At 47.5% G+C, this 24867-nt stretch overlaps 1 protein-coding gene across 2 annotated transcripts in view; it reads left to right on the top strand.

Moving 5' to 3' along the window:
* The window catches only part of DZANK1 (double zinc ribbon and ankyrin repeat domains 1), a 156369-nt gene that overhangs the window by 56209 nt on the left and 75293 nt on the right, over positions 1-24867 (top strand). For both annotated transcript variants that reach the window (XM_040351201.1, XM_040351199.1), the window contains exons 10-13: positions 1057-1149; positions 4813-4935; positions 5029-5193; positions 11056-11275. In XM_040351201.1, coding sequence (XP_040207135.1) covers positions 1057-1149; positions 4813-4935; positions 5029-5193; positions 11056-11275 — 601 coding nt within the window. The remainder of the gene's footprint in view (positions 1-1056; positions 1150-4812; positions 4936-5028; positions 5194-11055; positions 11276-24867) is intronic.

Below are 24867 nucleotides of genomic sequence, written 5' to 3'. Positions count from 1 at the left end.
GATCATATTTTAAAACAAATAGCCGATTCCCCTAGACAAAACGAGCATCCATCTAAGGGGAAAATAGAAAAAAAAACGCAAATGGGTGAACTCCCGCTTTAATATTATTCTTAATAGAAGCATGTGAAATTAAAGCTGGAGTTCACCCCCAAATCAACTTTCTGACATAAGTTCCAGCATACTGCTAACATCTGCAGTATGCTGGGTTTTTTTCCCGCTACTTATCGTTTTATGAGCCCTTGTTATCCGGCTCCGAGCGAGGATCGCTTCCGGGTATAGGCGTTCCTAAGCGAAGAGGAGTTGATTGACGGTCGGCTAAAGCGCGTCACGGCTTCCGAAAATACCCGAAGTGACACTCGGGTGTTTACGGCGCCTGCGCAGTCAGCTCTACACGGCAGGCGCCGTTTAGCGCCGTAAACACCCGAGTGTCACTTCGGGTATTTTCGGAAGCCGTGACGCGCTTTAGCAGCCCGTCAATCAACTCCTCTTCGCTTAGGAACGCCTACTCTCCGCAGGATTCCCCGCTCGGAGCCGGATAACAAGGGCTCATAAAACGATAAGTAGCGAAAAAAAATAGCATACTGCAGATGTTAGCAGTATGCTGGAACTAATGTCAGAAAGTTGATTTGGGGGTGAACTCCCGCTTTAAGATGGAATTTATATATTGAATACTATTATATTTATTAAAGCGGACCTTCAGTCATTTTTACAACTTTCCATCTATTAAATCTTCTGCCCTTGTTTTTTTAACTTTAAAATGGCTGCAGCCAGACTCAGTTGAGGGAGATTTCTGCAAGATATTTGGCAAGTACAGAATCACAGTATATATAAAATATGCAAGGTGGTTGGAGGGAAGCTTCAGAATGGCAAAGATGTTTTTGATTACAGATTATGTGAGCAGACTGCAGTTTCTCTTTAACATACAGTTATCAGGTTAGAGTATTTTTTACAATAATAACCCTTTAACTAAACCATTCAGCTTTATCTCTTCATTGTTTAAAGTAATTATCTGTCCTTTTCTATGGTAAAAATAATAATAGCAATATTGATTTGTAGGATAAAACCTTGTGTCGTTTCTGTGGAACTGGAAATCCCATAAATCTAAAACACTGTGTGACTTGTGAAGCCAAACTACCGGAAACCCAAACGGTACAAATTGTTTTTTTTTTCTGTATGCAATCAGAATGCTATGATGGCTGGTATGACGATTCCAAAGTAAAGATTTAGTGAGGTGGCACTCTGGGCTTGATCATGTGGCACAGAATGTTTTTTTACCTTAAAGTCTTACTAAACCCACAACAGTAAAATCTGTCTGTATCAGTATACATATCCAATAAAGCATGCTTGTTATACTCAATGTGGAACCTAAGGAGTTATTCCTCTGCATCGTGTAAAAAGGCTGTTTGGTTCTGTATGCATAGATCCTCCCCTTCTTGCACTGTCTCCAAAATATGTCAGGATAAGACAGATTTACTAGAGTCAGGCTGCACATGCTCAGTTTGGTGATTATTGGTAGAGAGTTTTAATTTTTTTTCTCGAGAGAGTGCATGTGATCAGCACAAGGCCAATCAGCACTGTCCAGACAGAGGGTCAGGGGTCCTGCATCCTGATAGGTCAGCCAGTGCAATATGAAAGCTCCTAAAACAAGCTTTAACCAGGCACTGTTAGGCCCCATACACACCATAGAATCTATCCGCAGATAAATCCCATCGAATGGGTTTCAGCGGATAGATTCTATGGTGTGTACACTCCGGCGGATATTTATCCGCGGATAAATCTCCCCTGGGATGGATTTCCAGCAGATGAATATTTGCTGACATGCTCAACAAATCCATCTGCTGAAGTCCATCCCAAAGGATGGATCCGCTCGTCTGTACAGACTCACCGGATCCATCCGTCCAAAGGGATTCCCCGCACGCGTCGTAATGATTTGACGCATGCGTGGAATTCCTTATATGACAGCGTCGCGCCCGTCGCCGCGTCATAATCGCGGCGACGGCGCGACACGTCATCGCCAGAGGATTTCGGCGCGGATTTCAATGCGATGGTGTGTACACGCCATCGCATAGAAATCTGCTGAAATCCTCGAGAGCGGACCGTATCCGCGGATAAATCCTCTCGTGTGTATGGGGCCTTAGAAGTCACAAGACTGCTATATATTGCTGATGAGAAAAGGTATTTAGCGGTTTATATTTACTAAATTGATTGCATTTCCATGTTCTTTGTACTGTGGGAGACCAGGCATAGTAAATGCAGGGCCCTGGGTTTAGTAACACGTTAATGCATAGAACTCATAGTAAAAATAGTAAAAAAAAAACTTAAGGCTTTGAACCTACATTGATGCCATCAAGCTGTGTCCCTCAATAGACTTTACAGTGAGTACAAAAATGAATATTTTGTGCCCAGAGATCAATGAGGACTAATGCCGCGTACACATGTTAAAAATTACATTTGTTTTTCATGTCATTAAAAACGATCGTGTGTGGGCTCCAGAGCATTTTTCGCAACGTTAAAAATGGGCATTAAAAATTTAGAACATGCTCTAAATTTTCGCTTAGTTTTTTTCACGTTGGCATTTTTAACGTCGTAAAAAATGGTCGTGTGTGTGCTTTAACGACGTGAAAATAATGCACATGCTCAGAAGCAAGTTAAGAGATGGGAGCGCTCGTTCTGGTAAAACTAACGTTCGTAATGGACACAGTACATTCGTCACACTGTAACAGACTGAAAAGCGCGTAACGTCTCTCACCAAACTTTTACTAACACGAAATCAGCAAAAGCAGCCCCAGGGGTGGCGCCATCCGAATGGAACTTACCCTTTGTAGTGCCGTCGTACGTGTTGTACGTCACCGCGATTTGCTAGAGCATTTTTTTTTTAACGATCGTGTGTAGGCAAGGCAGGCATAACAATAATCGGGTTTAAAAAAACTTTGGGCTAGATTCAGGAACACTTACGACGGCGTATCAGTAGATACGCCGTCGTAAGTCCGAATGCGGCGCCGTTTAAGCGTATTCTCAAAATGAGATACGCTTCTCTGTTGCTAAGATACGACCGGCGTAAGTCTCCTACGCCGTCGTATCTTAGCTGCATATTTACGCTGGCCGCTAGGGGCGTGTATGTCGATTTACGCTGAGAATATGTAAATGAGCAAGATACGCCTATTCACGAACGTATGTACGCCCGTCGCAGTAAGATACGCCGTTTACGTAAGACATACGCCGGCGTAAAGATAAACCACCAAAAAGATGGCGCAGCCAATGTTAAGTATGGACCTCGGGACAGCCGTCGAATTTCACGTCGTTTGCGTAAGCCGATTCAGAATGGGGCTGGGCGTAGGTTACGTTCACGTCGAAAGCAAGGAGTATTTGCGACGTGATACTGAGCATGCGCACGCATGCGCCGTACGATCGGCGCTTCATTTACATGTATGGTAATGAATCATGAATTCATTACCATACAACACGCCCCCTACCTGCCTATTTTGAATTAGGCGGGGTTACGCCGGGCCATTTGCGCTACGCCAACGTAACTTAGGAGGCAAGTGCTTTGTGAATACAGTACTTGCCTCACTATCTTACGTCGGCGTAGTGCAAAGGGGATGCGCTACGCCGACCTAAAGAAGCGCCGCCGTACCTAAATCTACCTGTTTGTTTTTTCTAGACCATTAAAAATGGTCGTGTGTACGCGGCATAAGTGTTCAGGCCAAACCTAGCAGTTTCAATATGTGTCAATTAACTTGACTATATCTCTGTGAATAATTTTTACACTTTTTAAGTTTCAGTCTCTCAAGGATTTAATTTAGTACATTTCTAATTATAAAAAACTCCTGCTTTTATTATAGGATGACAAGTCAAAGAACATGTAATACATTAATAAATACATACGTTAAAGCGGTGGTTCACCCTCCTTAACATCAGTCTAGCATTACATTCGGCATAGTAGCGCGAGCTACAGTATGCCTATCTGTATTTTTTTATCCCCGTACTCACTGCGCTATTGCACATTGAAGATTCCGACTCCCGCGGGGAATGGGCGTGCCTATGGAGAGGGAGGATGATTGACGGCCGGCTCTGGCACGTCACGCTCCCCGAAGACAGCCGGAGTAGGTCTCGACTCTTCACGGCGCCTGCGCACAGGCTATGCGCAGGCGCCGTGAAGAGCCAAGCCTATTTCGGCTATTTCCGGAGAAGCGTGACGTGCCAGGGCCGGCCGTCAATCACCTTCTCTCTCCATAGGAACGCCCATTCCCCGGAATCTTCAATGTACAATAGCGCAGTGAGTACGGGGATAAAAAAATACAGATAGGCATACTGTAGCTCGCGCTACTATGCCGAATTTAATGCTAGAGGAAAAAATTTTTTTTTTTTTTTTTATATAGGGTGAACCCCCGCTTTAAGTTAAAAAAGATTTACAGAATTATTAATACTGTATCTGTATCAGACAATTACAATATTAATCAGATGCATGCTTCACTATGAGGGTTATTTACTAAAGGCAAACTACAAATGCAAAGTGCACTAGAAATTGCACTGAAAGTGCACTTGGAAGTGCAGTTGCTGTAGATCTGAGGGGTAGATCTGAAATGAGGGGAAGCTCTGCTGATTTTATTATACAATCTTTTGTAAGCTAAAATGCTGTTTTTTATTTTCCTTATATGGCCCCCTCGGATCTACAGCGACTGCACTTCCAAGTGCACATTAAGTGCAATTTCAAGTGCACTTTGCACTTGTAGTTTGCACTTGTAGTGCAAAGTGGATTTGCCTTTAGTAAATAACCCCTATGTCTTTTTTTTTTTCTTTTTTTTATGTCAGCCAATATACAGCGGAGATTCTGCACCTCCTTTACCTAACCAGGTGGGAAAAATGCAGGCTTGTTCCAAGTGTAGCCGTGTGAACTTGGCGGATGCTCGTTTCTGTGACTGGTGCGGGGCAAAGGTAATACCACACTTTCATAATAACCAATGGCCATTTTTATTTGGTTTTATAGGCTTATAAGCTCTAGCAATTTTTATTTTCTTATTTTTTTAGCCAGGCCTTTCTGTGAGTTATCTGACTTGCTCTAAGTGCGCGGCCAGCAACCATCCTTATGCCCACTTCTGTGCAACCTGTGGAGTTTACCTGGAGCCTCCGGGACGATTCTCAGCCCAGCAGAGCAGGATGGTAACCAGTACAAACCGCATGACCCAATCTGTAGTAAGCTAACCTGTATATTTACCTTTTTTCATCCTTTTCTATCCTTATCTATAAACATGTTGCTGCCTTTACACAGCAAAAGCAACTTTTTTGTGTGCAGAATTACTGTTAGTTGAGGATGATTTGCATGCTTTTTGTATTTCATTGCTTCCTGGAATCCCAGATCTGGATCTGCTCTATTCTGGTTAAAGTGTTACTAAACCCACAACAGTAAAATCAGTCTGTATATGCAGTAACGCATGCTTTTTATACTCACTGTGGAACCTAAGGGGTTAATTCTCTGCATTGTGTAAAAAGGCTGTTTTATCCTGTCTTCTCTGATCCTCCCCTTCTTCCACTGTCCCCAATATATCTCCCGATAGAACAGAGGCCAGGGGACAAGCTGCACATGTTCAGTTTGGTGTGTATTGTTAGAGAGTTGGGAGGGTGCATGTGATCATCACAGGGCCAATCGGCACTGTCCAGAGGGTCAGGGGTCCTGCATTCTCATAGGACAATCAAGGGAGGATGAAAACTCCTCAAGCTTTAACCATACACTGATAGAAGTCACAAGACTGCTATATACTGCTGATGAGAAAAAATATTTCACTGTTTATAATTACTAAAATAATTGCATTTCCATGTTCTGTGTACTGTAGGAGGCCAGATATAGTGAATGCCAGGTCCTGGGTTTAGTGACACTTTAAATATGGGTGCCTGGCAGCCATAAGGTGCCAATTACATCCCTGTAACACAATGCAAAATCCTTGTGTTGCACTGTGCTGATACAGCATGCTTTTATTAAACTCTCTATAGCAGGATTGAAAAGCCAAAAGCTGAATTGGAAGGCAGTGGTTTCAGCAATGAACCCAAGCTGGACTGACCAAGGCTACAGGGACAGGGTGCCATTTTAAAGCAATGCTGAGCCAGATTTTTGCCAATGCAGTGCCATTTTTATTTTCACCCTGCAAATCTGATAAAAAGGGTTTTTCAGAGGCAAAGAATGGGCACTGTGCCCAAGACTGCACTTGACTTAGTCATAGCAAAGTTATGGGTTTACTAGATAGATGAGCTCTTCCAGTTACCAGCCATGCCTCTCTGAGGTTCACCAGATGAAGCCCAGAGAAAACGTCATGGGTAAGCACAGTTCGGTCTGGGTTTGAACTCACACTGGGCACTTGTGACAGGGATCGGACCTGGTGATTGGCTGCACAGTCAGCAACTGCTGCATAGTGGGGGTAGAGAGAGATTCACACGCCCCCAACACCTAGAAGAATCATATATTCCAAGGGGTTCCAGCAGGTGACCAGGGCAGTGGGGGAGGGCAGGACTGTAAGTATTGGTAGTGAAGGGGCTTGGCTATCGGTGGTCTCTTTGCCCCCAAATATACAAAATGCAGGTTGCGTAATCAGGCAGTCTTGACTTGCATATACCATTCTGTAAGCTACCACTCTTTCTGATGGCACAAAGGGTTTGCTTTGCTAAAGTGCGATGTGCCATTGATGGAAATAAGATCATATGAATTTCAAACAACCGATTCATAAGCTTTTTTTCTAATTCCTTTATACATAATTAAATATTTAAAGCACATTGGTTTACTTCCAGTTCTAGTAATTATGTATACTCATGCAATACATATTTTTTAGCTTTGATTGCAGACACAAGGAGCGTTAAAAAGTGAAAAGTGGGTGGGGCATGTCCCTATTGGAAATGTTGGCGGGGCTTGTCACTAATGGTAATATGTAGTGGTGCAACGGATCGTCACCGATCCGTGATCCGAATGGGTCACACTGTTCGGATTGGCACACCACGTGATCTGCGGAGCGCTCCGCAGCCTCGGCCATAGGCAAGCCCCCGGCTTCAGCCTAGCTTCGGAGCAGTGGCCATCTTGGTACACCCAGCGGCAGCTGTCTCGTTAGGAAGTGACGTTTCGTTGCCGCCATCTTGCTCCACCCCACACTCCTGCACAGTAATGCTAGTGAGAAGGGGGTAAGCGGACATCTTGTTACACTCAACAGAGTTTTAGATTTCACAGTTATTTTCAACACAAAACGGAGCTTATATGTTTAAATACAGTATTTTAAAATCCAACGGACTGTTTACATGTTTAAATTTTAAAAGCAGCAGCAAACCTTACATGCTTTCTAATGTGACAGAACACCTCTGATCTTCACATTTCATATTTAGTTAAATGTGAAAATAAGATGTGTTGTCACATTAGCAAGCATGTAAGGTCAGCAGGTTTGCTGCTGCTTTTAAAATTTAACATGTAAACAGTCCGTCAGATTTACAAATCCTGTATTTAAGCACATAAGCTCAGTTTTGTGTTGAAAATAACTGTAAAATCTAAAACTCCAGTGGGTGTAACAAGATTTGTATTTTTTTTTGCCGATCCGAATAATGATCAGATCTGTGACTCTGATCCGAGGATCGATCCGGTCCGTGAGTTTTTTTTTGATCCGTTGCACCCCTAGTAATATGGGTGGGGCCTGTCACTATTGGAAATGTGGGTGGGGCCTGTCACTATTGGAAATGTGTGTGGAGCCTGTCACTATTGGGAATGTGGGCGGGGGTTGTCACTATTGGAAATGTAGCCAAGGCTTGTCACTATTGAACGTGTAGATGAGGCTTGCCACTATTGTAAATGTAGATGGGGCCTGTCACTATTGGGAATGTTGGTGGGGCTTATCACTATTGGAGGTGTGGACCGGGGCTGTCACTATTAGAAATGTATGTGGAGTATGCCACTATTAGAAATGTGGGTGGAGCTTGCCACGATTAGAAATGTGGGTGGGGCCTGTCACTATTGAAATATGTCAGTGAGGAAATGTGGGAGTAAAACCTTTTGCCACTTTACACAAACAGAACTTTACAGGAGACGCACGTTGTGATTCAGGTAAAGGGGGGGACAGTTTGGATTTGGGGGGGGGGTTATTGTTGATAAATATAAAAAGTCTAATATGAAACAATGGTACACTAAGCCTTAAAGAAAAAAATATGGTTTTGACTGAAATTGGGCTTTAAAAAAATATCCTAGATTTAGAATTATTGAACATTTGTTTATATGAGATTTTAATGATTAGGTTTACTTTACCTACTTACCACCCGCCCATAGTCGGTGTACTGTGGATGGGTGGCACAGGCAGGCTTGACAAGCAGGGAGAAAAAACAGCCCAATCAGAAACTACAGGCAGCACACATTACATATAGTTTGGCACCCGATTAACCCCTTGATTGCCCCTAGATGGCAACCCCTTCCTAGCCAGTGTCAATAATACAGTGTCAGTGTACAGTATTATCACTGATCACTGTATTCGTGTCACTAGCCACGTCAGTGTCAGTTAGTGACTTTCCCAGATAGTGTCTGTTCGCACCAGATTGCCCACCACCCTACCACAGTTCTACTATAAGTCGCTGATCGCCACCATTAAAGCATAGCGTCTATTGCTGCGTAAATTCCAGTATATATACATTGGCCCAGATTCAAGAAGCTATTGCGCCCGCGCAACCATAGGTTGCGCGGCGCAATAGCTGTTTTGCTCCCGTGTAGCGAATGCTACCACCGATTCACAAAAGTTGCGCGGGCCCTGCGCACGCAAGGTACGGAGTTTCCGTACGGCGACTTTAGCGCAAGGTTGCTCCTGCTAATAGTAGGGGCAGCCAATGCTAAAGTATAGCCGCCCTTCCCGCTCGTGAAATTTAAATTTCACGTCGTTTACGTAAGTGATTCGTGAATGGCGCTGGACGCCATTCACATTCACTTAGAAGCAAATGACGTCCTTGCGACGTCATTTGCCGCAATGCACGTCGGGAAAGTTTCCCGACGGAGCATGCGCTGTTCGCTCGGCGCGGGAGCGCGCCTAATTTAAATGATTCCCGCCCCCGGCGGGATCATTTACATTAGGCGCCCTTACGCCGGGCTAATTAGCATAGCGCCCGCGCAATTTACGGAGCTACTGCTCCGTGAATCGCGGGCAAATCGAAATATTTGCGTGGGCGCAGAGCAAAAATCGTTGCCCTTTGCCCACGCAAATATTGCGCGGATCTACCTGAATCTGGGCCATTGGTTGTAGACGCTATAACTTTTGCACAAACCAATTAATATACACTTACTGGGATTTTTTTAACCAAAGACATGTAGCAGAATACATTTGGTCTAAATGAATATGCTTTTGTTTGTTTTTTTATTTTATTGGATATGTTTTTTAACAGAAAGTAGAAAATATTGTTTTGTGTTTTTCAAAATTTTCGGTCTATTTTTTTTTTATATAATAAAAAATAAAAGACCCAGTTTGTGATCAAATATCTCTAAGGCCGCGTAGAACGGTCTGATGGACCGTTTTCATCGGTCCAAACCGATCGTGTGTGGGCGCCATTGGTTATTTCTCCATCGGTTAAAAAAAAGCCAACTTGTTTTAAATTTAATTTAAAACGCATGCTCAGAATCAAGTCGACGCATGCTTGGAAGCATTGAGCTTCGTTTTTTTCAGCACGTCGTTGTGTTTTACGTCACCGCGTTCTGACACAATTGTTTTTTTAACCGATGGTGTGTAGGCGCGACTGACCATCAGTCAGCTTCATCGGTTAACTGATGAAAACGGTCCATCAGACCGTTCTCATCGGATGGACCGATCGTGTGTACAGGGCTTAAATTTAATTTGCGTACAGTGTTGCATGATCGAGCAACTGCCAGTTAAAGTAGCACGGTGCTGAATAGCAAAAAATACCCTTCCAGAGGTTTAGGATCACTTGACCCTTAGTAAATCTAACCTATTTTAACCGCTTCCATACCGGGCACTTACGCACCTTCCTGCCCAAGCCAATTTTCAGCTTTCAGCACTGTCGTACTTTGAATGACAATTGCACGGTCGTGCTACACTGTACCCAAACAATTTTTTTATCATTTTGTTCCCACAAATAGAGCTTTCTTTTGGTGGTATTTGATCACCTCTGCGGTTTTTATTTTTTGCGCTATAAACAAAAGAAGAGCGACAATTTAAAAAAAAAAACACAATTTTTTACTTTTTTATTTAATATTTTTAATAAAAACTTATTTTTTTCCTCAGTTTTGGCCGATACGTATTCTTCTACATATTTTTGGTAAAAAAAATCGCAATAATCATATATTGATTGGAATGCGCAAAAGTTATAGCGTCTACAAAATAGGTGATAGATTTATGGCATTTTTATTTTATTAATTTTTTTTACTAGTATTGGCGGCGATTTGCGATTTTTTTACTATCACCGTGACATTGCGGCGGACACTTTTGACACGTTTTTGGGACCATTCACATTTATACAGCGATTAATGCTATAAATATGCATTGATTACTGTGTAAATGTGACTGGCAGGGAAGGGGTTAACCACTAGGGGGCGTTGAAGGGGTTAATATGTGTCCCTAAGTTGTGTTATAACTGTAGGGGGGAGGGGACTCTCAAGGGGAGGAGACCGATATGTGTTCCTCTGTACTGGGAACACACATTGGTCACCTCACCGCTGACAGGAGGTGGATCTGTGTGTTTACACACACAGATCCACACTCCTGCCGTAATTACCGACAATCGCGGGCACCCGGCGGCAATCGCGGCCGCCGGGCACCCGCGCCGGGTCACGAGCGTCGCTGCGGGCGCGCGCCCTAGATCGCCGGGAACGCAGGACGTCATATGACGTCCACCCGGATCGAGGAGGGGTTCCTGCCGCCGTCATTTCACAATGAGGCGGTAGGGAAGTGGTTAATAGTATTGTTACATAATAAGAACCTTGCTCCATTAAATGTTAGAATGTGTAAACTAAACATCTGCTTCTATATTATGACACCTTTTCTTGCTGATGTAAAATAGGGTTGAAATTTATAAAATATGTTATCTAACCTTCTGTTTTAGGATTTAGATGGTCGTGCTTCCTGGCAACCATTATCGGTCTCATTGCCGGACCCTAGGCTAGGTACAGAAAAAATGGATATGGGGACCCAGACTGTAGGATTGTTTTACCCATCCAGCAAACTTATGGAGAAGAAGGAGCTGGAGCTGTTATCAGATAAGGAGAAGAAGGAAAAGATGAGTGATCGCAAACCGCTTCTCACCGCAGTCAGTCCAGGCCGAGGTTAGACATTTTATATAACACGGGATGATGGCTAAGCACATTCATACTGATGGTGTTGTGGATAAAATTGAGCTCAGAAGTACTGTACCTAAATTGTGAGCTATTTTACTATTCCAAAAATGGAGCCCATTTATAAAGTAGCGGTATGACCTAACTACACTGCTAAAAAAAAAAAAAAGCATCCTATAGCACTGTTGTGTTCTTTGAAAGTGTGTTTGCACTCCTTCTTCCTCCTCCTGGAATATTTATTGTTCCACAATCAAGAATAACCAGGTTTTTGATTTTTTATAAATGTGAATGGATGGGTTAAAAAGTTTGCCAGCAGGATAAGAAAACTTGTCACATGACCTGTAATGCCTCGTACGCACGATCGGAATTTCCGATGAAAAAAGTCAGACGGACTTTTTCCATCGGATATTCCGACTGTGTATGCCCATCGGAAATTCCGAGGAATTCCATCGGAGTTTACATAGAGAACCTGTTCTCTTTTCCTCCGATGGAATTCCATGCGCTCGTCACATTCGATGCCGTAGCCGCCATGTCGCTACACCCTACACTGCCTTTGGAAGCTGCCGTGCATGCGTCAAAGTCATTTCGAGCATGCACAGGTTTTCCATGGAGGCAGGTAAGTATAGACACACGCTCGGGTTTTTCGACAGGAAAACACTGCCGAAAATCCCGACGAGGAAAATAGAGCAGGATCTCTATTTTTCTCGTCGAGATTCCCGACGAGAAACCATACACACGCACGGTTTTCTCGGCAGAAAGCTTTTCCAGAAGCTTACTTGCCGAGAAAACCGTGCGTGTGTACAAGTCTTCAGCCTTGCAATGCCTCATGGGAATTGTAGTTCTGCAACAGCTGGAGGGCCATCAGTTTGACACCCCTGCTTTAGGATGTACTTTGTAGCTGCTACTATCCTGCTGGGGCGCAGACATGGCTGTATATGCTCATTCTGCTCATTCGAGGTTGCATTCTGTGTAGCAGGACAATATTGAGTTTTATTTATTTATAGATAAATACATTTAATGGCATCCCAGTCTTAGTCAGTAGGGTTCAATATTGAGATGGCCCACCCTTTGCAGCTATAACAGCTTCAACTCTTCTGTCCACAAGGTTTAGGAGTGTGTCTATGGGAACGTTTTACCATTCTTCCAGAAGCGCATTTGTGAGGCCAGGCACTGATGTGGACAAGAAGGCCTGGCTTGCAGTCTACGCTCTAATTCATCCCAAAGGTGTTCTGTTGGGTTGAGGTCTTGGGTTGACTCTTGCTTTTTATGGACCTTTCTTTGTGCACTAATCCAAATCATTTGGTGGAGGGAGGGGGGGGGGGTTATGGTGTAGGGTTGTCTTTTAGGGGTTGGGTTTGGCCCCTTAGTTCCAGTGAAGGGAACTCTTATGATGTCAGCATACCAATACAGTTTGGGGATGGTCCCTTCTGGATGCAGCATAACTGCACACCAGTGCACAAAGCAAGTTCCATAAAGACATTGATGAGCGAGTTTGGGGTGAAGGAACTTGACTGACTTGCACACAGTCCTGACCTCAACCCAATAGAACACCTTTGAGATGAATTAGAGCGGAGCCTGCGAGCCAGTACTCGTCCACATCAGTGTCTGACTTCACAAATGCGCTTCTGGAAGAATGGTCAAACATAGACACACTCTTTAACAGCCTTCCCAGAAGAGTTGAAACTGTTATAGCTGCAAAGGGTGGGCCAACTCGATATTGAACCCATAGGCGTGCGCACAGGGTGTGCCGGGTGTGCCTGGGCACAACCTAATCCTCCCCTGTGCCAGCCAAGGCTTTATTCTGGTGAAATTGCTGGGTTCACTAATTGACACTCACTGGCAGTGACAGTGCTGCCCGTGAGACAAGTTTGATTGATATGTATACTCCTAGAGAGACTGACCTATGAAAACAGCTGCGGAGTAAGCTGACAGCTGGCCGCATTTCCTGATGCTCCCTCTATAGTTCTGGCGGCGGAGTGATACAGCTGCACTCTGCCTGCCCTCCACTGCATCTTCTGTTGTCAAAGGATAGGAGATCAGTAGTATCTAGTGAGGAGCCTGGCTGAATCTAGCATGGCAGATTTCACTTCACTCAGCCAGAAGAAATCCCCCCCTTCCTCCCCCCACACTGCACATACAGGAGAGAGGTCTCCATCCTCTCTGGCTCCTCCAGCCCCCATCCCCTGTGTCTGCCCCGCCCACACTGCAATCCTTGGATGGAGCCTGTGTCTGAGAAATGAGATGTGTGGGCGGGAGATCCTAAGAACAGCATCTGGCAGATCCGTGGGGGCTGCTACACTTATTCCCCTGTGTGATCCTGCAGAAACCAGCCTCTGGTGAGTGAGCAATCCCCCATCTCCCTCCCCTCTCTCCCTCCATCTGTCCCGTCCCCCCCTTCCAGGAGCTGCCAAGTTGATTTCTTGTTCAGCTAGCACTTAGGGATGACTTAACTCTGATGTAGGGGCACTGTGCCAGTCTCTGATGTCGGGGCACTGTGCCAGGCTCTGATGTCAGGGGGCATTGTGCCAGTCTCTGATGTCAGGGTGTACTGTGCCATTCTCTGATGTAAGGGGCACTGTGCCATTCTCTGATGTCAGGGGGCACTGTGCCAGTCTCTGATGTCAGGGGGCAGTGTGCCAGTCTCTGATGTCAGGGTGTACTATGCCATTCTCTGATGTAAGGGGCACTGTGCCAGTCTCTGATGTCAGGGGGCACTGTGCCAGTCTCTGATGTCAGGGGGCACTGTGCCAGTCTCTGATGTCAGGGGGCACTGTGTCATGCTTTGATGTTAAGGGGCACTGTGTCATGCTTTGATGTCAAGGGGCACTGTGCCATTTTCTGATGTAAGGGACACTGTGCCATTCTCTGATGTAAGGAGTCTCCCCTCAGTGCATGTAAGGTACTGGTCGCAGTATGAAGTGCGATTGCTTTATTAAGGGAACAACCGAACCAGGAGTGGACAGCAGAGTTAAGCAGGCTGATCCAGGCAGAGATGCGGTTGGAGGAGAGCTACAGGGCCCTCTTGTGTTATTTAGCCCAAGTGTGCCCGTGGACAGCGGATGACAGCCCCACAGAAGGCTTTGACTACAGTGGCCTGGGATTGTTGTACTGGAGGCTGTCCAGGGACCCTGACTTTGGAAGTGATCTGGAGTGGTGTTTGGAGGATATAATGGAGCACAGAGAGCAAATACTGAATGTCTCAGAAGTGCTCTGGGCACAGGAAGATTTGGAGTTTTTGGGCGTTCAGGAATGGGAGCTGAAGATCACCTACAGACAGTTGCTAGACTCTGCTCAGCAGCAGGGCAGGGGCTCCCTTTGCCTGGGACTATCAAGAAATACCAGCAGACAGCTCTGAAATCCTGGCTGAAGAGTCGGCAAGGTGGCATAATAACAGTGTGCTTTTCCCACCTGCCCCTGCAGCTATGGAGGTGGAGGTCTTATGGCGGATGCAGCAAGTGCTGACTGACCTTGATGAACCTGTTTCTGCACAAAATGAGGTTGGATAAAGGAATGTGCCTGTCCAGTAGCATGCCAGAGAATCAGCAGTGGAAAATCTGGAGATTGCCATCCCCAAAACTGAAGTGCTGACAACAGGGCAGGGTTCTGCTAACCTCTGCCCAGCACAGATGGCATCTTCTGGGTTCCACGGACAGGAGATGGTGAACCCCAGACACCAGTTACAGAGACAGGGGATTTGATAGACTTTTCTGCTGAGGAAGAACAACCTGCAGCAGAAGAGCTGGTATCAGGGCCAAACTTCACTGTGCTCTGCCCAGCACCAACAGCAGTATCTGTGGAGTTACAAGGAACTTGCCCAACAGAAGCGATGGTCAACGGATAGAGGGTCCAAGACCTCTGCCCCACATCTGTGGCAGTTCCGGAGGCTCAGGGTGAGAGGGTGGCGGTCACTTCCCAGCAGCAGAGTAGGATACAGAGGGAGAAGGGAGAGGAGGTGTTCGTCGTCCCTCCCCAACAGTTGGCCAGGGTGGAGGAAGCGGTCTTTCCTCCCCAGCAAAGATCCATGCAGCTCTGAGACAGTACCACAGACATGTCGTCCCAGCAGCCACATGAGGGAATTGAAAAGGAAGCAGCCTGCTCCCCTCCCCAATGGCAGCTACACAGTTTGGGAGTGGAAGAAGCCAGCCTCCTGCCTCAACGGTTAGCCAGAGCGGAGGATGTGGAGTCACAAGCAGAAGTGCTGACAACAGGGCAGAGTGCTACTAAGTGCCCAGCATCGGCAACAACTGTGGAGTTCCAGGGAGCCGGGGCAGTCGGCCCCTCTCTCCAGTGACAAGCTGATGTAGTAAAGATGCTTCCCCCAGCTGAATCACTGGCAACAGGGCAGAGCACTGCTGGCCTCTGCCTAGCGCCTACAGTGTCTCTACAGATTTCAGGTAGCTGGGGCGATTGGCCTCTCTACCCAGCAGCAGACCGAGCCCCGGAATGTTAAAAACCACCCAGCTGAAGCGCTGGCAGCCGGACAGAGAGTCAATGACCTCTGCCCTACACTTACTGAGGTTAACTATTCCTTGTAGCCAAGAATGGAGATCATACAGACAGCAAATTTGAGTTCACTCTGCCCGACTAACGCATGTCCAGACCAGGTGGAGGTCTGGGACCTTGTTAGTCAACTTTTGATGGGGGAGAAAATGTGATAGACTCACCTGGGACAGAGGCTTTTGGATGGGACTGAATGCTAGCCTCTTGCCTACCGACTATGAGCCCGGGAATTTGAGGGAGCTACAAGCATTTAGGAAGATATTCTGTTATGTAATGCAAAAGGACATTATTAAGGAGGCCATGATGGTCTCTGCATGCTTGGGACTCATATAGCAGATGTATGTGAGAGGAATGCTGATTAATGAGATCTGGAAAGCCCAGGGTGTCCTGTTGTCTACTAGTGTGGCTTCTAAGGCCCCGTACACACGAGAGGATTTATCCGCGGATCGGTTTCAGCGGATAGATCCGCTGGTGTGTACGACCCAGCGGATATTTATCCGCGGATATATTTCGGGCCGATGGATTTCCAGCGGATAAAAATTTCTTAGCATGCTAAGAAATCTATCCGCTGGAATCCAGTCCAGCGGATTGATCCGCTGGTCTGTACAGACTCACCGGATCAATCCCTCCGATTCCCTCCCTCGCATGCGTCGTAATGATTCGACGCATGCGTGGAAGTCCTTATATTACAGCGTCGCGCACGTCGCCGCGTCATCATCGCGGCGACGGCGCGACACGTCACCGCGGAGGGAATTCCGCGCGGATTTTGATCTGATGGTTAGTACAACCATCAGATCAAAATCCGCCAGAGGATTTATCCGCGGAAACGGTCCGGATGTGGGTTTTACGTTTCGGCGCTATTAAGTCGGCTGACTGTAATAGGGCTGTGTTTATGGTATCCAGCTTTTCTTCAGCCGTTTGATGCGGCTGAATTGTATTTATTTTTTTCCTTAACGTGGCTTTGAAGGGTTCCGAGTGGAGCTTCTTCTGACATCTAGTCCAGTGTGTTGTCACTAGATTTGATGTTTTAGTTAAGGGTGGGAAATCGGAAATAATGAATTTAATTGCATGGTGATCTGTCCATGGCAATGGTTAATTTTCCAAGATTTTTATTTCCAGATCTTGTCTGAAAATAAGATCGAGTGTGTGACCTGAAGCATGTGTGGGCCCACATACTAGTTGTTGTAGCCCTAATCCTTCGAAGTGATCAATGCAGGCGTCGGGAACGGGGTCTTGCGGGGAGTTGGTCCAGAGATTGAAGTCCCCGAGCAGCAAAAGGTGTTTGCTGTTAAGGCTATAGGTGGAGATAAAGTCCGTCAATAATGGGAGAAACTGCGATTTTGGGCCAGGTGGCCTATAGCAGAGTAGAATCCGGACGGTCTCCTGGGAGTTTGTTTGTAGTTGCAGGGTAAGGGTTTCCATAAATGGAAGAGGGTTTTGAAGGACAGGTTTAGTGATTGCAAGATGAGTCTTATGGATCACCGCCAGTCCTCCTCCTCTTTGCCCTATTCTGTTTTCAGTTATGATACAATAGTTTTCTGGCACCAGTTCTCCTAAAATGGTGTTGCAGTCGGCTGTAAGCCAGCTCTCTGTAATAAAGAGGCAGTCTAAATCATATTGTAGAATGAAAACATGGATTTCCAGTCTGTGTTTTACTGCCGATCTTGTGTTGATCAAAGCACATGATATATGCTTAGGCTGGGGTAAACGGCTGAGATTTTTGATAGTCGATCGACTATCAAAAATCTAATTGTTAAGTAGAAGGAAAATGATAAATGGTTTTCAACATTTCTTACAAATAAATATCTGAAAAGTGTGGCATGCATTTGTATTCAGACCCCTTAACTCTGATACCCCTAACTAAAATCTAGTGGAACCAAGTCACCTAAATAGTAAATAGAGTCCCTCTGTGTTATTTAATTTCAGTATAAATACTGCTGTTCTGTGAAGCACTCAGAGGTTGGTTGGAGAACCTTAGTGAACAAATGGCATCATGAAGGCCAAGGAACACACCAGACAGGTCAGGGATAAAGTTGTGGAGAAGTTTAAAACAGGGTTAGGTTATAAAAAAATATCCCAAGCTTTGAACATCTCACGAAGCACTGCTCAATCCATCATCTGAAAATGGAAAGAGTATCGCACAACAGCAAACCTACCAAGTCATGGCCGTCCACCTAAACTGACAGGCCAGGCAAGTAGAGCATTAATCAGAGAAGCAGCCAAGAGGCCCATGGTAACTCTGGAGGAGCTGCAGAGATCCACAGCTCAGGTGGGAGAATCTGTCCACAGGACAACTATTAGTTGGCCATTGTTGAAAGAAAGCCATAAAAAGTCCTGTTTCTAATTTGCGAGAAGCCATGTGGGGGACACTGCAAACATGTGGAAGAAGGTGCTCTGGTCAGATGAGACCAAAATTGAACTATTTGGCCTAAAAGCAAATGCTGTGTGTGGCAGAAAACGAATATTGCATATCACCCTGAACACACCATCCCCACTGTGAAACATGGTGGTGACAGCATCATGTTGTGGGGTGATTTTCTTCAGCCAGGACAGGGAAGCTGGTCATAGTTGATGGGATGATGGATGGAGCCAAATACTGGGCAATCTTAGAAGAACACCTGGTAGAGTCTGCAAAAGACTTGAGATTGGGGGCAGAGGTTCACCTTCCAACAGGACAACTAGCCTAAACAAACAGCCAGAGCTACAATAGAATGGTTTAGATCAGGGGTCTCCAAACTTTTCAAACAAAGGGACATTTTCTCTTTCGTTCATAGACGGACACAGCCTTCATTGACCTTAGGGGTTATGCTTCTTCCTACCAGGAGATTTAGGCAGAATTCTACAGCACTTAAGGTGTTAAAAACTTTCCTTCATGCTGCTCCTCCCAGGGGGCGTGGCTCCCCCAGGCATAACCCACACCCTGCTTTAGCAGCCTCAGTTTGTTTTCTGCCTAACGACAGGAGGTCAAGGCTATCTCTGGAGTTCCTGGACTCTGGAGTTTTTTTCTGGCGATTTTTCTCGCTTTTTTTATTTTGTTCCTGCATTTTTGAATCCTGCGATTCTTCTATCAACAGCCGACTGGGTGACAGGCTGGGTCCTCGACTCTTGTAGTCCCCCCATGTTCGGCCTTCGAGCGTGTGCCGGCCCTCAGCTCAGCTTTGGGACGTCCACGACAGGCCCCATTGCTCCAGGGGCGGCCGGGGAACTTCGGTTCTAGGGCACACATATGACCGGTCTCTATGGCTTTGTCACAGTGTGTCTGGCCGACAGCCATGCCGTTTACGGACGTTGGTTCTGTCTGGGATACCTCCAGCCGGGTAGTCGCAGGACAGGTAAGTAGTGGCCCCTTACTCAGGTAAGTGGTCTGGCTGGTGGTTTCCCTTGGGAGGTCGACTGAGGGTCCGCCCTGCTTTCCTCTCTCCCCTTCCTCTCCCTCCTTCCCCTGACTGGGTAGTGGCTGTGAAGGGGGGCCTCCTGGGTTTTCTTTGTTACCACCGGGGCCCGTGTGGTGTTAGGGGGACTGTGTTGTTACTCTGGGGGGTGCTGCTGTGTGCTGCTGTGTTCTATGTGGTAATTTTTACCTCAGACAGCGGCCGTCTTGGAAATCTCCTTGGTAACGCTGTGATTCTTTTCTGAGGTAACAGACAAAGCAGTCAGGGCTGCTGTGTTCTATGAGGTAATTTTTACCTCAGACAGCGGCCGTCTTGGAAATCTCCTTGGTAACGCTGTGATTCTTTTCTGAGGTAACAGACAAAGCAGTCAGGGCTGCTGTGTTCTATGAGGTAATTTTTACCTCAGACAGCGGCCGTCTTGGAAATCTCCTTGGTAACGCTGTGATTCTTTTCTGAGGTAACAAAGCAGTCAGTGCTGCTGTGTTCTATGAGGTAATTTTTACCTCAGACAGCGGCCATCTTGGAAATCTCCTTGGTAACGATGTGATTCTTCCCTGAGATGACTCGGCACAGCCTCTGGTCAGTTTTAGTGCTGTTACAGTTTTAGTGCTGTGAATCTTCCATGAGGTGAATACACATCACAGTCAGCACATCAGAGCACACCTGAGGTTTTTCAGCTCCCTCTGCAGCTGGGTGGGGTGGTGAATAACGGGGGCCCCCCATGCTCTGCAATAGCAGCAAGGAGGTGACCAGTGGGGTTTTTTTTGTCCTGCCTTGCAGGGTGGGTGACTCAGCGCTGACACTATGGAACTCAAGCTATGCCTGAGTTAACCCTTAACGCCCCTCCCCCTGCCACATCTGTTATGTTGGCTGTCCTGGGTTTCTTGCCAGGTTTGAAGCAGCTAGTGCCCGGATGGGGGGTAAAAAAGCGCCCCCTCCCTGAAGCCTGCTTCTGGGGATGACACAGAATCGCTGTTTTTTTCTGGTTCTGTTATGTCAGAGGCTGCAGGTTTTAACCCTTATGGATAGTGAGGATGACTCTGCTGCAGTCAGTTGCTGGCAAGAATTTGTTGGAGCTCTTGTTTCTGCGGTGCGTGAGGCTCTAAAAATTGAGGATGTGGCGGAGACACCTCCGTGTCAGTACCAGCACACTACCACGCATCGCTGAAGTGTTTCCTTGTGTTCCTTATTTGGACTATATGTTATACAAGGAATGGGATGCACCGCAAAAAGTTTGTCAAAAAACTTTGCAACCCGTTACCCCCTTGAGGGGGGCTTTAAAAAAAAAAAAAAAAAAAAGTAGGTCTCTCCTCCGCCAGTGGACCCCCCTGTGTCCAGACTGCGCAAGGCCACCACATTGCCTGTGGAAGGGGCTCCTGCATTTCAGGATCCCGCTGATAGGAGAGTGGAGGCCGTGGCCCGCTCCCTATTCATGGTGGTGGGTTCGGCGGTGAGGCCGGCTCTGGCCGGGGCCCTGGCAGGCCCCGACTAAAAGGGCGAAGCTCCTGCTGCAGGAGCTGGAAGAAGGACCTCTAAGGTGGCCTTGGTGATCACCGTTAAGGGTGAACGGTCCTTTTGGGTCTTCCCTGACTGGCATCATTGAGGATGCCACAGGTGGTAAGCGCATGCTGTTCCCACGGTTTGGGAAGGGCTAGGGACCTCGCCCTGTGCAAGGACCCTCCTTGCCTACCTCCGAGCGTTTTTTCGCTCGCCCTGTGCGGTGGGGGTAGGTCTACATGGTGCTTGAATCCCCGCTGCGGGGTAGCAGCGCACCGGATACCGCATGCCTAACAAGTCTGCGGACATACCTGCTTCCGCCTGAAGGTCTGCTCCCGCCCGTGTCTCGGGTGGGAGACTGGCTTCGCATTGCGAAGTGTTTTCCTTGGGGTACAAGATTGAGTTTCTCTCTTGTCTGCCAAACAGGTTTTTTCCCTCCGGCTTCTGGCCTCCTCCGGTTCGCCGGTTGACTCCGTCAGGGGCTGTCCAGGATCTTCTGGTCAGGGGAGTGATTGTGCCAGTTCCCTCGTTGGAACGGTCTCGGGGTTTTACTCCATTCTGTTTGTGTCCCCATGGAGGATGGGGCCCGGTCGATCCTGGGCCTCAAGTCCCTCGTTTTGTTTTGTCAGGTTTTTCTGGCATCCTTGGATGTCATGAACGTGTACCTGCATATCCTCAAACCACCAGAGATTCTGTGCTTTGCGGTCGGGGGGGACCATTTTCAATGGTGTCCTTCCCATTCGGCGGGTTTTCGCCAAGGTGCTCGTACCGATACTGGCCCGGCTGTGACAGCGGGGGTTTGTTATCATGGGATGTCTGGACGACATTCTCCTACGAGCTTCTTCGAGCTCTGCATTGGTGGAGCCGTGTCTATCAAGTGTCAGGCTCTCCGAGTGTTCGGCTGGTTTCTGGATTGTCCTGAAATCAGGGTTGATTCCGTCTCAGGGATACCTGAGACTGGTCCTGGATTCCTCCGGGGCGGGAGTGTTTTTCTCCTAGCGGAAAAACTTCAGACTCTGCTATCTGCTGTGCAGCAGTTGCCGACCCAGAAGCGGTCATCTCTGCGATTCTGCAGGAAGGTTCTGGGTCAGTTGGTAGCCTCTTTCGAGGCGGTTCCGTATGCCCAATTCCACGCCAAGGTACTACGGAGGGAACTGCTGTCACGATGGGACTAGCTTCCGTCATCTCTGGATTACCAGATTCAGTTGAGTCATCTGATCTTGTCTCCCCTGGTATGGTGGCTGGCGTTTCCGGTGCTTCGGGCCGGAAAGTCATTTTTCTGCAGGCCACTGGACAGTGGTCACGACGGATGCCAGCCTCTCCGGTTGGGGAGGGGCGCTTGGGGCACCCAGTCAGCCCAGGGGCACTGGACTCAGGTGGAGTCCTGCCTACTGATCAACGTTCTGGAGCTCCGAGCAATCAAGCTTTGCCTTACCAGGTGGTCCCTGGATCTACAGGGCCGACCGGTCAGGATCCTGTCCGATAACACCACGTCCGTGGCGTAGGTTGATCATCAGGGAGGCACACGGAGTTCTGTTGCAGCGACGGGGGTCGCGCGCATCCTTTCGGTGGGCCGAAGGGTCCGTTCCGGCTCTATCGGCCGGGTACATTCCGGGAATACGGAATTGGCTAGCCGACTACCTAAGTCGCACTGCACTGGGCCAAGGAGAGTGGTCTCTCCACCCGCAGGTGTTTCGGGGTCTGTGCCGAAAGTGGGGCACTCCGGACGTGGACCTTCTAGCGTCCCGTCTCTATATCGGTAGGTGCCACGGTTCGTGGCCAGGTTTAAGGACCCGTGGGCGGACGCGTCAGGCGCGTTGGTGGCTCCTTGGGGTCGCTGTCGCCTACTTTACACCTTCCCTCCTCGGAAGCTTCTTCCTCGCCTGCTGCGCAGAGTAGAAGCTGTAGGGATTCTATCGGTCCTGATTGCCCCAGATTGGCCGCGTCGCTTCTGGTACGCGGACCAGGTGCGTCTGCTGGCAGACGCCCCCTAGCGTCTTCCCCTGGGAATTGATTTTCTGTTACAGGGTCCAATCTTCCACCCTGTTTCACAGCCACCGGCCTTAGCGGCGTGGCTGTTGAGAGCCAGGGGCTTAAGGACCGAGGCCTATTGGGCTCGGTGGTCTCTACCGTGCTGCCTGCACGGAGGTCTACCTCACGTAGGTTTTTTCCTCATACATGGAAGGCCTACTTCTCTGTGTGTGGGGAGATGAACTGGCACTCTCGTACATGCGTTGTGTACAGGATTCTGCTGTCTTTGCAGCAGGGAGTGGTTCAGGCTCTCACCTTACGTACGGTTAGGAGCCAGATTTCTGCTCTGGCTGTTTTTTACTTGCAGCGACCCTTGGCATAGCACTCCTGGGTGCGTGCGTTGGGTCAGGGGGTCTGGCAGGTGGCCCCTCCGGTGCGCCCTCCATTACCCCCATGGGACTTGAATTTAGTCCTTTCAGTGCTTCGGGATGCTCCCTTTGAGGACATTCGGGAGGTTTTTTGTTTTATTGTCACAAAAGGTGATTTTATTTCTGGTAGCAATTACCTCGATCAGACGGGTGTCTGTCTGTTCTGGTGTCCTTGTCTTGCAAGGCTCCCTGCTTGGTCATCCGTAAGGATGAGGTGGTGCTGCGGCCGCAGCCGTTTTTCTCCCTAAGGTCGTTTCGGCTTTTCACTTGGATGTGGACATTGTTCTTCCATCCTTGTGTCCTCAGCCGAAGAACCCGAAGGAGGCCACTTTTACATTCTTTGGATGTGGTTCGGGCCCTTCGAGTTTACTTGTCGGCGACAGCTCCGTTCCGGAAGTCGGACTCGCTGTTCGTGTCTGTGTCCGGTCCCAGTAAGGGCCTGGCAGTTTCGTCGGCCACCATTTCCAGGTGGATCCGACGGATTGTGCTTCAGGCCTATGCCCTGAAGGGCGGGCGCCCCCCTTTCGGGTCATGGCGCATTCGACCAGGGCGATCGGGGCCTCTTGGGCTTTCCGACACCAAGCCTCTGTGTTACTGGTGTGTAAGGCTGCGACCTGGTCGTCGGTCCACGCTTTTTCAAAGTTTTATATGGTGGATGTGAGTGCATCTTCGGATGCCTCCATTGGCCGCAGGGTGTTACAGGCGGCAGTTTAAGGTTGGAGTTCCTCCGTTGAGTAACTCCGGTTTTTGTTTGGGGTGTAACCTGTTTTTGCTGTGTTATTTTTCCCACCCCTCGAATTTTTTTGACACTGCTTGGGGACGTCCCTAAGGTCAATGAAGGCTGTGTCCGTCTATGAACGAAAGAGAAAAAAGGATTTTTGTACTCACCGTAAAATCCATTTCTCTGAGTTCATAGACGGACACAGCACCCACCCCTCCTTTGTTTGTACTGCTTGTTACGAACTGAGGCTGCTAAAGCAGGGTGTGGGTTATGCCTGGGGGAGCCACGCCCCCTGGGAGGAGCAGCATGAAGGAAAGTTTTTAACACCTTAAGTGCTGTAGAATTCTGCCTAAATCTCCTGGTAGGAAGAAGCATAACCCCTAAGGTCAATGAAGGCTGTGTCCGTCTATGAACTCAGAGAAATGGATTTTACGGTGAGTACAAAAATCCTTTTTTTTTTCCTTTAGGAGGGCCAGATTGTGCCCAGTGGGGGCAGAAAGTATCCCGGGCCTGGCATCAGTGAGAATAAAAATGGCCTCAGGGTTGGTGGTCAATAGGAGGAGGAGTAGTGCCCTTTATTACTAAGAAGAATAGTATCCTATCATTGGTATTGGTAGAAGAAAATAGTGCTCCATTGTTGGTGTCAGTGAGAGGAATAGGGCCTCATATTAGTGGGAGGAATATTGGCCCAAGGGTCAGATAAAGGCTAGCCCTCGGGCCACAGTTTGGAGACCTCTGGTTTAGATCCAAGCATATTCATGTTAGAATGGCCCAGTCAAAGTCCAGACCTAAATCCAATGGAGAATCTGTGGCAAGACTTGAAAATTGCTTTTCACAGACGCTCTCCATCCAATCTGACAGAGCTTGAGCTATTTTGCAAAGAAAAATTGACAAAAATGTTATGGTTGTAACGTGACAAAATGTGGACAATGTCAAGGGGTATGAATACTTTATCAAGGCACTGTATGTTATGGAAGCTTAGAGAACCATACATTCCTATGTTAATTCTAGTCACTGACTGTATGATATACTGTATAGCATTTGATTTTGACCATAGTCTCATAGTTTTTACAA

This window comes from Rana temporaria, chromosome 4 (genome assembly GCF_905171775.1).
Source record: "Rana temporaria chromosome 4, aRanTem1.1, whole genome shotgun sequence".
Lineage (NCBI taxonomy): Eukaryota > Metazoa > Chordata > Amphibia > Anura > Ranidae > Rana > Rana temporaria.
This window is presented reverse-complemented; position numbering and strand designations above follow the sequence as displayed.